Source organism: Perna viridis, chromosome 8, assembly GCF_037379345.1.
Source record: "Perna viridis isolate PV_CMFRI_1.1 ecotype Kerala chromosome 8, ASM3737934v1, whole genome shotgun sequence".
Taxonomy (NCBI): domain Eukaryota; kingdom Metazoa; phylum Mollusca; class Bivalvia; order Mytilida; family Mytilidae; genus Perna; species Perna viridis.
Window position 1 is genome coordinate 48,322,003 of NC_142452.1, and position 12,196 is coordinate 48,334,198.

The window sequence follows — 12,196 nt, forward strand, 5'->3', positions numbered from 1 at the left end:
ATTTTGAATTCCAATTTTTCAGATCAAAATTTATCTCTATAATGGAAGTTTCAAATGAGCCTTGAAAATTTGCTTTAAATATGCAAAAAGGCATATTAATACCTTTTTTCAGAACTGTTTATGTAATATTAACGGAAATAGATACTGTTTCTATATTTTGATAATTATTCAAATTCCATATTTCAGCATATGTTAAAATTATGTAATAGTTGTATGCCTACACTTCGTTCCGTCAATACATCACAAGACACTTGTATATATAAATACAGCTTCTGATTTTCAGAGATCCTTTGTGACAACAGTCATTATGTTTCGGTCAACTTTGCTGAAGTTGTCTGTCCTAGCCATACACTGTTGTATTTTCTTCGCTGGAACTGGTGCTTTTCTATTTAAATATTGTCCAGGTAAGTCCCAAAATCTGTCACACTGGCCACCAGTATAATTGCATGGTTATTCATTTTCTGTCAATGGTAATTTACTAACTCATGGTTATTTCATGTTATATGTTATGTGTGTCTATTTTCTCTGTCTTGTTCTTGATTAATGCCCGAATCTTGATTATTGTATATTAGTGTCAAATATTATCTATTAGTGAATTGCTAATATAATTGTTTTATGATTTTGCAAGATAACAGAAGGAAATGTTCCGTATAATTGGTGTGGTCCGTACGGATGAGGATGATGTATGGGGTTGTAGGGATTTTAAATGGGGATGAACTGTGAAAATAGTTTTTAAAGAATTTATTGATGTAATAAATGTATGTAAGTCAAATATTAAATACTAGTATTATTTAAAAAAAAAAGAATTCAAATGATGAAGAAATCAAAAATATAAACTTTAATTTGATACTGAAAACATTAAATAAGAAATATACAATGGGGATTCAATGGGAGAATGTGGGTTTTTCATTAGGGAATGAGGAATTTTTAATGGGGAATGGGAATAGTACATGGTATATTGTAAAAGTTGGATTTTTTTACATTCAAGAGATGTATAAAACATATTTCTATAATTTGCATGCAGAACGCTTCTTTTTTTTTTTGTATTTCAAAAGGAAAATTAAGGGTAACCGTAATCTTCTCCCTGACAAGTTTTAAAAAATCTACTACATTTTCCTCTTATTCTTATTATCCCCCTTTCGAATGATATTCCCTTATTAAAGAGGGTTTTACATCGATTTTTATTTTCCATACTCATTTTGATGTCAAAGATTGGTTTAAGATGATGTATACATAATATTGTATCTTAAGTCAAATATTAAATACTATTTAATTGATAATTTATTTACAATGTTTGTATGATTTTGCAAGATTACAGAAGAAAATGCACCTGATAATTGAGTAGTCTATTGTGAATATTAGATTAAAACTATCTTACATGAAATATAAAAATGATAGATTAATTATTAAACCAAAATAATATCTATAGTTCTACATAATTTGTGTCTGTTACCTCTTGACAAGATTATCTGGTGCTGTAGGTTAAGAGAAAAACAATAGCAAAATGTTGATCATATCAATTCGTTAGCAACGTTTATGAAACTAGATTATACACAAAAAACTTTTTTTTTTAAATGTACTTATATCTTGATAAATACCTAATTATACAATGCAGTAAATTACATATTAATGGCACAAGCAGGCTTTGTATTTTGAAAGCATTACATGACAGCACAACATATCTGTACACTTCATACATTCAAAGACGCCTGGTTAGAATCAGCCACAATGAGAAAGTTTGCTCTAATAACACTATAAGGTTGTACTGAATTTATACTGCCCCTCAGAACACAAGATTAAGTGTGCTATTGACAGGAATAACTCAATCAAACACTTATATGACATTAAATTTTTTTTCTATGGGAGTGGACTTTTCTTCAGCATTGTTCATCATTTGTTACCCAATATTGGTCGTACGTAAAACAAATTCTACGTCTATCAATTGTCACGTGTCTTTAAATTGCGCATGGAAACGTAAGTATACACCTCCAAAAAGTCCAGCACCCTAGAACACTCGACTAGGTAGGCTATAGCTTTCGCTGGCTGGGGTCATTAATCCTCGTAGGATTAATCTAGAGTTGTAACTTAGTACACGATGTATGGTAGTACGGGAAAGCTCATCTGAATAATACATGTCACAACAAATCAATATCATACAAACGTCTCAGAATGTGACGACTCTGTTATATAATATAATTATAACCCTTGTGAATGAGCCGCTAATTTATTGATTGATTACCGAGCTTTCCGTATTTTCTGTAAAACATTACCGTAAAATAAAGGGTGCGAGATATTAAACGTTTACATCTTTATTTGCAAATGAGTTTCTTGTATCGGTTGAACAATTCTGTGAATGTTTTAACGAGCTTGTAATATCGAAAACCTTGAGGTAGTAATTCCACTGTTATTTAAATATTTTTTTTTGGTAAAAAATCCGAAGCATTTTTACAAATACAAGCAAATTGAACCAATTGTGATATGGTCATATGATGGCGACAACGGGACGTCAATATATAAAAGCGGATGGTTGACCATCGGGAATGAAATATAATCCCCTAGATCGTAAATCTTAGTTTTAATGTAACCATTTATAATAAAAATCCTACGATCAAGAAACGGTCATTCATTATTATCATTGTTTGCTTTATTCTAGGAGAGTTCTTCAGGATATATATCAATAGTAAAAAAAATGCAGTCGTCGTTGTTTAGAACCAAAATTCTGTCAAAATATTTTAAGGTGCTTTTAAGTTTTCTACAAAATTTGGCTTGCAAGGGTCTTTATTTATTTAAGCCATAAATTGTGATTCGTTACTGCACGGAAAGAGGTCCGCCATAAGTGGTGCACAATTGTTCACCATGGGAATTACGTTACGGGTTTCGCCAAAGCGTTCAAAAATGTTGTGTAACAGGAAGTCGAAAGCTGTTAGCATACTAAAGAAGTCAAATTAACGTAGTTTTTTTTATGTTTTCTGTAGTGAAAAAAATGATCTAATAGATTTTGAACAAATATATTCGCAATCAAATGACAGTTTTATATGAAATGAAAAGTTTTGTTTCATTAGATTAAGTGGAAGTGTTGAAAGTTGAAAAAAATCAAAGGATTTCTTATGGGCATGTTATTTATCAAGCACTTGAAGCGTATTTCAACACCCTAAAAAGTTTACTTCACTATTTTTATGCGAATTTAAAAAAAATACAATTAAATAATTCTATGGTATTGAAGCACTAGTAAGTACTATAAAAAGTGTAGTTGTAGTGCAATGACTAGAAGATGAAATGAATCTATATTTATACGATGCTTTGTGAAATGTCATGCTGCTAGGCTCAGCTTGTAAAGAAATGTTTTTTTCACTTTCGCGGTTTGAATATTTAGTTATTTATAATGTAAATGAATTGGAAATTTTATTTTATATTTTCAATATACAATTAACGTCAAAATAACAACACTATTTTTTGCTTTATCAGCAGGAACAAAAACAAATTCTTTCCTGAGCTCTTTTAATCTAAGCAAAGCTTTTTTTATTGGGAGTGATGTGTTCTTTAGAATGTTTTATACCAATAATACCAGAAAAAAAGTCAGGTTTGTATGAGAAATAATTTCTAATTATTATCTATTTTGTTACAAAGAATATGATATGTATTAATGCTATTGTATTCTGATAAAAAATATTTATTTGAGGGTTTCTAGAAGATTTTTCGAATTTTTCAAGATTCGCATGGAATAAATATCACAACGGGAGGAAAAAGTGTCGTCAAAGGACTGACAGCTGTGAGTATAGAAGTTAAAAGTTTTGAAAGAGATTTGGTGGCACATTTCGGTAGATCACAATCATTGTCTTTAGTACAGAGACCAAAAGAGGATAGCATAGAACTAGAGCTTTCTACTTCTTCTTTTTTGGAGAATGTAATGGCAGTATAGGTCTTATTACTGCTTTTATTTTCTACGTCTACCTCTGACAATACATATTGGATATAATAGGTTTTGCAGACATATGTTTTTGGCTTTGTTTGCTGGTACAAGAAATTGTCATGAATAGCAGACAATGTTTTTGTTACATCGGGATCTGTGAAATCTGATGAAGCATTGACACTCATTTACCGACTAAAAACTTTCATACGTTTCATGATTGAAAGCTTCACAGCCTTCATCCACAGAAAATCAATGTCTTCTTGTTCTCGTTTTATGGAGAGTGGTTCACGGTCCTTGGGATTTTAGAAAGGACCTGACGGAGTGTTTCGTTTTCGATGGTGTTTAAATCTCCAGTAATGACATGATCGGAAGGATCATATTTGAATGGATAATTTTTTTTTGCAAGAATAGTCAGGTGGTTTAGACTTGAAGTCCTCAATGTCGAGGTCCTGCAATAGCTGTTTATAATTTGATTTTTTTATGCAATAGGTGAAGTATAGGAATATGAAATAATCGGTATTGAAATGTCTTACGGGTAATTTTGTTCTTGACGTTCTTATGATGGAGGATGTTCGCCAAATTAATTGAATTTATAACTTAAGAAATAAGAAATGATAGTTTTTTGTCATCTTGACCGTTTACACTAGCTGGTTGCAAGAGTTAGGAAACCTGCATCCAAAATGATGGTCACAAGTCCGTATAATGATGAGGTAAGTTCGGAAACAAGAGTGTCAAGACTTGTTTGCATTCGGAGCGTAGTAGAGTGAGAGATATAGAATAAAGTTAAGTTCGAATGTGATGAAGTAATAGAGGTTTTTGTATATGAGGGAGAAGACCATCTATGGAAACATCATGCATCTTAGGGAATGAATAGTGGCGATGTACATGACTTATCAGACTCAGTTTTTTGTCAAATAAATTCACCACATTAATGTTATTGTTATATTGGCTTGAAAGGTTTCCTATACTTTTGATTTTTTCACTGCACCCATAAGGTATTGCATTACCTAGTCTGCGTATCTAGTAATCCTCATTTCCTAAGATAGCTTTCACTTAGGACAGGTCGGTTCACTGAACAGTATTTTTGTCTCAAGAATACAAACTTTCATAGAGAGGATTGAATGATTTTGTTGATTAAAATTTGCCATATACTAGACCGCATAAGTTGCATTTTAACCTGTAGTTTGTCGATTTGCATCTTAAATCATCATGACTTCTTGTGTTAAAGGTTTTGTTGGTAAGGGTACTAGTGAAGAAAGGGTCGGTTATTAGAATATTGCATGTTTTGTAATTTTTACATTCCGCATTTTAATTTGTGCAATGTACTTCGTCATCGTTGTAGTCAAATATATCATTTAAAGTGATGGAACGTGGTTAGATTAGTTTGAAATAGTCAGAATGTTTATACTGGAATAGATGGTCAACAGACTGAACGAGCGATTTTGTGCTTTTTGTTGAAATTGTCGGGGTATTATAAGATGTGAATGTTATAGAACTCCCATCTGAGGACACAGCAGTCTTACGAGACTACAGTGTGTCTGGTCTGTTGTCAGGTTCGGACGACCTCCGAGTCAGTCTTTTTATCCATTCCTTTTGTTAAAACCATATATTAAAGTACTGGGTTGATGATACTTTCTGGACAAAATCCACCCATCTACCGAATTCTTGCGTTTGAACAGAGGCAGTATATATATTTTTCATGTACGGATTTTAAGGTGTTTTAGAACAAATCACACTTTTACCTAGTTTTACGAGGCTCTGTTTCTACTGACAGTGATTATAGATTAGTGAGCCGTTATACATAGATGAGAAACCTTAGAAATAGTCGTTTTAAAGCAAAAAAAATGTCTGAAACATTCATTATGGTCGATGTAGTGCCTGCTATTAAATGATACCAAGATAAATGGCATTTTATGTTGAGTGATGAACTTCCACAAAGTGGAGACAAATTATGTCACTTAAACCCAAATAAATAATCATTTTTATCTTAACGAGGTCGAAATGTGACTCATTATACCACTTAGACACAAATAAACAAGCATATTTTTTTCGGCTGATTACCAACTATAGTAAGAGAGTAGTCAATGGAACAGAGATTCTAGCGGAAATCAAAGGAACAAAGAAAAGAATGGGAAAACAGACATACACAACAATGAACACAAAATCATTACTTTACTTAAAACTGGAAAGCATGGCCCTGTAGGGTAAGCGTTATCTGCTGTTCTAGAAACACGCCATGATTTGGTCATCCGGAGTAAACGAAAGGGAAAATGAAATATAACACATTGAACAAATCGGTTCTAATAATGGAGATGGATACAAAGTAACTATCCAAAAGATCATGACGACGACTATTAAACTTCTGTAGTGATGACTTCAATCCTGTAACAAATGTAACATTGTTCCAGAAGATAATGTTTCAATCAAAACGATGGTGTTTACATTAAAAAAAAAAGGCCGATTTATCAATCGCTTCAATTTTCAATTTCTAATGTCTATTACTGCAACTAGACTAAAAAATGGTAACCTGTAATATTTATTACAATCCTTTAGATTTCAGTTTGTGTTCCCACTTTATCCAAATACAAAATAAATATAAATAAGGTTAACAAACAAAATTACCGAACACTCATCCGATTCATAATAGATTCAAGTCCAAAATAAATCTGACAAAATAGATATTACACCACTGGAGCAGCTTGTACTGCAATGGTCTTGACTTGGTACAAGCATGTCAAACGAAATAATGGGTTAAATCGAAGTTTTACAGCGCGCTAAAGATCCCTCATCTATTGCGTCGTGAATGTACCAGTGGTGATTAAAAAGCATTTGCATGCTATTGTCACAGCCTGTATATCAGCGGTCACATCAGCTCAAAGAACAATTTACAAAAAAAACAACAATCATTTCTCATTGTTTTAGAGGAAACTGAGTATTTTTCGAGCAATGACTGTATCTAAAAAAGAATTTGGTAAAAGACCTTTTAATGAATATAAAAACAAATCAGCTGTGAGAGTAGCATAGTTAGTGCAAATCGGAATGTCAACTTGTTGTTGAAAAATAGCTACTCCATATGTGATAAATATGTTATCAACGAGGAAATCAAGCATATCGCTGACCAGGTTCTCTGTGTAGCACATTTTGCCCTTCTCCTATGTTTTAGAAAAAAATATGCGAATTTGCAACCAAGAACAACATAATTTTTTGAAGATTTACGAATAAGTCCTTTCAAACGAGATTTTAATTTATCATGTGGTAACGTAGTGTAAAGAGCTGAGAAGTCAAAAGTTTCTAGAGATCTAATTTCCGAAAAGCTGCGGGATTTTAGGTTTTGAAGTAAATCTTTAGAATTTTTAACTATTTACATATGAGTAATGTCATTACGAGAGCTTGCTTGCTGTCCATCGTTCACTAGGGACAATATCTTTGTAAGATGAATTGACATCTCCTTGCTGGGGCAAGATGAAAATCCTGCTATATACTTTTCTTTGTATGGATTCTAATGAAGTTTGGGAATCCAATACAAGTAAATTCAGTCTTCAAATTTTGTCTCGACGTTGAGAGAAGACATGAAGTACCTGTGGTTAAGGATTTCATCTTCGTCAAAAGTAGTGCGTTTGTATGTGGTATACCTTGGATGTTACTATCAATGCCTAATCCATTAATAAGTGAATTGAGGTAATGCTCTTTACAAACCAATACACTGTTGTTTGAAGTTTTGTCCGCAGGGACAATAACATATTTCTTATGAATGATGAAAGACATTCAAGTTCCTCACGATCGTTGAATTCGAACTTTGGTCTTTTATGGACATTTGTTTGGAGATTATCAATATCAACGATTGGATGGTACATTTCTAATTTGACAAGGACTTGATTTCTGATTCTTGAAATTAAGTTTCCAATTAATGAGATAATGAATATGGTGAATATGTCAAAAAGGCAACAACCCCACCAGAATTGTCAGCTCAAGGCTACCTATTGGTCTTCAATGAGGAAACCCTTATACCATCGGGCAGGCTATAGTGGTCCCAAAATCACATAATACACAGGTACAGAGAAATATATAAGTAAACTAAAAGTGAAAACGAAACAAGACACACAGTGGCCTTAAATTGCTGACTTGCCTTGTAGCAAAATAACCCTGCTCCAGAAGCCTATTTGTTAGAATACGGCAAGCTCTGGCATAACGTATGAGTTTTGATATGAATACTTCATACGCAGGTGCTGAAGGAATGTTGCCACAGATGAAAGGGAAGTTGACAATTTTGAATAAATTTTTTTAAGCATTGCCCCGTTAATTAACAAAAAGAACGATTATTATTGATTGTGCATCGGTTAGTTTATTAGACAACCACCATTTTGATGTTAAGATGTAAATTTTTAAGAGAACATTGTGACTGAAAGATTTGTCAGTTTGCTAATATTGAGTTTCTATATTTTATAGGTAATAACTTTAAACATCTGCATGAAGTTGCATTCAGAAAAACAGCTCACAGCAGTTCTCAATATTCCAGTTCTTATCCTGCTGCAAATGCTTTGGATGGAGATGTGCACAGTACTCTGATCACATTAAAAGAAAACGGACCGTTTCTGACAATAGACTTAGGAAAAAAATTCAAAGTCAAAAGAATTGATGTGTACAACCGAAAAGATTGTTGTGGTAGGCTTTATTTTTCTTTGATGCCTATATTCCTAAGGCGTTTAAGTTCACTTTCGATTAATTCACTGTTTTTATTCCAGCATGCTTTTAATTCAAATACCTAAAAAATATCAATGTTTTCCTTACAAACTGTCATAGTTTTACATTTATTTACAGGAGAGAGACTTCGGAACCTTGACATCACGTTGGGTACTTCCTATAACTGTATGACATTGTGTACACACTACACAGGTCCGTCAAAAACTGGATCACACTTAGTATTCTACTGCAACAAGACAATAAATGCACGCTACGTAAAACTAAAGATAACAGAGACTGAGTTTTTACAGATCGGAGAGGTTAAAGTTTTTGCGGTTGATAATTAAACAATAAAAATAAATTTTCGAATAGAGTTCGAGTTGCTCATTTGCTTTTGTTACTTTTTATATATTATTTTAGTTACTTTATGCTCTTTGTTGTGTATGCCTGTGTTCCATGTCTTTGTCCCTTGATTATATTCTTTTGATTTTTGTGGCAACATCCCATCAGCACCTGCGTATGGAGTGTTCATATTACCACTCATGCGTTATACCAGAGCTTGCCGATACTACCTTGATTCCCTTGATTACTCTGTCTTGATAAGGACAATCTTCTTATTTTCATCATTTATGAATTATAGATCATTCATACGCCTTCTTCTTAATCCCAAAGGCAGTAGGAAGAACATCCAAGTGACAAGGTCTGTTGTCTTAGAGCTGGGCGTTTAGAATTCGAATCTTTGTTCATGGTTCTGGTTAAGATATATGCAAAATACGTTGCCTCAATTTTATTTTACCTTAAATCAATATGACTAAGAGCTATTTTTATAGATGTTTTCACTAATTCCTATTTTAATTTCCCGAAGGAAGCTTTTTAGAAACCAATATTGTACTGCTTAAAATATAGTTGTTAACTCAATTACTGTATTTATTTGTATTTTCCATTGCTTAAATAATCCTGAAAGATATGCATTTGTTACTAGTTATCTTCTTTTGCATAATTTATGTAAACTAGTAACAACATAATCATAAAAATAAATACAATCTACCACCATTACCACTGAATTGTTAGCCTTGTTAGTATTATTACGTGTCTTTTCGGAGTTCATTACCATGCAACGTTAACGTACATTCTCAAATACAATGTAATTACTACGTTCATACTAGATTACCTGAACTTGGTACTTATGAATGAGTGACTATTTAACATCCGGATTAGTCCAAATGAACACAAGAATACGAAAGAATACCTTAAATGGCTTGAAAGGAACGTCTCAATACAAAAGCGTTACGTTATAAAACTTTGAATAAACCATACAACCCTATTATAAATCAACTTTTCACTTATTTTCCCAAGAAAAGTATAGCTTGAAACATATGCAGTAGTTTGATTTGTGGTCGCAGTAATCCTGGAACAGTTTGTCAATGCTGCTCAACTATTGTTCCTTTAATAAACTGATAAGATGCAGCCTGTCCCTTGGTGTGAGAGTTTCCTCGTTCATTGAAAACCAATGGATGGCCTTCAGCTGATATTTTAATTTTATCACAGTGGGGTTGCTGCCTTTCTCCCGTTTTATTCACTTAAAGAATACATCATAGTTGAAGACTAAATGCTTTTTTTAAATACTTTCTTGATAATACAATTTGACGTGTAATGTTTGCCCGAAAAAAGGAAAAATTAGTTACTCGCCAAAATTTCACAACATAAGGTAAAACGTTAGCAAGGTAGCAATCTTTTGTAGTTATGTCTAAATACCTTAAAGGAATGACTTATGACTACGATATCATGTATATACATTGCTGAAATGAGACAAAAATTTCTCATCGTAATGTCTTTTTCTCTATTCGAAGGTCGATGAAAATATATACTGAAGTCAGACACTTATATACTGTTTAAAGCAAGTAATAAGAAGTGTTATGACAACTAACCGAAACGTATATGTTTTCTTTATTTTTTAATTTCTTTTAATATAAAACTGATATTGACATTTTTATTCATTTAAAAAAAAACATAAATGCGTTGATACTATATCAAAAATGATTTCTATATGTAAAATGTCCATTAAGTGCAAGAAAATCTCGGACACGCGGATTTTTTGTTGTATCTCTAAACGTGCGAACTTTGATAAAAGTAGCAAAATTTTCCATTGAAAAAAATTACTAATGGAAACTAATAACGAAATTTTATATGTGTAAAATAATTTTATTGAATTGGACATCTTCGATTAGGCGGAGAGGAGAAACCTTATAATTTTTATATAAGCCTAAACCCTTAAAAGACTAACCTGAGTCTTTGTTAGAACAGACTGTTAGTACGAATTACTTCCCCTGGCAAAAAGCCTTTTTTGCAGATTGTGGTTGTATTGCAAGATTTGAAACGGATAGCCATTGTTTAAAGTCTTGTCATCATGGAGGAACCATGCAAGTTTCTAGCGAAAATTAAAAGAATGCAATATCGGGATAACGACTACAAAGGAAAAAAAGAGACACAAAAAAAAAAATGAAATAACGAACGTAACACATAAAAAGAAACTACAGTAAAAAAGCAACTCAGACTGAAATCTGAGAGTAACGAAAAAACTCAGACTGAAATCTGAGAGAAACGAAAAACCTCAGACTGAAATCTGAGAGAAACGAAAAAACTTAGACTGAAATCTGAGAGAAACGAAAAAACTCAGACTGAAATCTGAGAGAAACGAAAAACCTCAGACTGAAATCTGAGAGAAACGAAAAAACTCTTCTCTATTAGAAAACATGACTAGTTCGTAAGGATGGTCCGATGTAAAAAGAAAAAAAAGAAACTATGATACGGTGAACAAATCGGTTCTAATGGTGCAGATTGATTCACCGTAACGATCCAATAGTTCTTGATAACGACCATGAGTAATGATTTCAATATTGTAGCAACATAACCTATACCACAAGTCTAATCGAAGAAGTCCAGGGCGGTAAACAAAGTATTCGTTGTAGCAACAAACTCTGGCATAAAGCATAGGTTGTGATAGGGAAAACACAATACACAGGTACTTAGGGAAGAAAGGAAAGTTGACAAATTTGAAGAGAAAGGTCATTATGTTTGTCGTATAGTTAGGTCAGTAGTTTTTCCACCGATCTCTATATGTATGTTAAAATATGATCTGACTTGACAGTGTCTATTATATCCTTTACCTTCAGTTTTTTAGGTGGTAGCGATGTATATAATTCCCAAAACTAGAATGGTTTAACGAAAATACGTCATCTATTTAGCTAGCATAAACAGATCATAGAATTTGCTAAATAGAATTCTTTTGAATCAGATCTGCCTCATACTAGTGTGCGCTTCAGCCTCATATCTTGACCTACACTTAGAAATCAATGGTAGAGGAAAACTATTGACCAAACTTTACGACAAACGTGATGACTTTTCATTCATAATTGTCAACTTTCCTTTCATATGTGGCAACATCGCTTCGGCTCCTGCGTATGGAGGGTTCATATCACAACTCATACTTTATGCCAGAGCTTGCCGAAACTACACAAACTTTTTGTATCGCGCTAGAACTCTAACAAATAGTCTTCTGGAACAGGGTTATGTTGCTACAAGATTGAAGTCATCACTACAGAAGTT

The 12,196-nt window shown here is 32.8% G+C and overlaps 1 protein-coding gene across 1 annotated transcript; it reads left to right on the forward strand.

Moving 5' to 3' along the window:
- Positions 1-285: 285 nt before the first annotated feature.
- On the forward strand, positions 286-9,646 carry LOC148610798 (fucolectin-like). The gene is made up of 3 exons (XM_088596173.1): positions 286-404; positions 8,357-8,572; positions 8,729-9,646. The coding sequence occupies exons 1-3, from the start codon at positions 308-310 to the stop codon at positions 8,935-8,937; spliced, it is 522 nt and encodes a 173-aa protein (XP_088452299.1). The 5' UTR covers positions 286-307; the 3' UTR covers positions 8,938-9,646.
- The last annotated feature ends 2,550 nt before the right edge of the window (positions 9,647-12,196 follow it).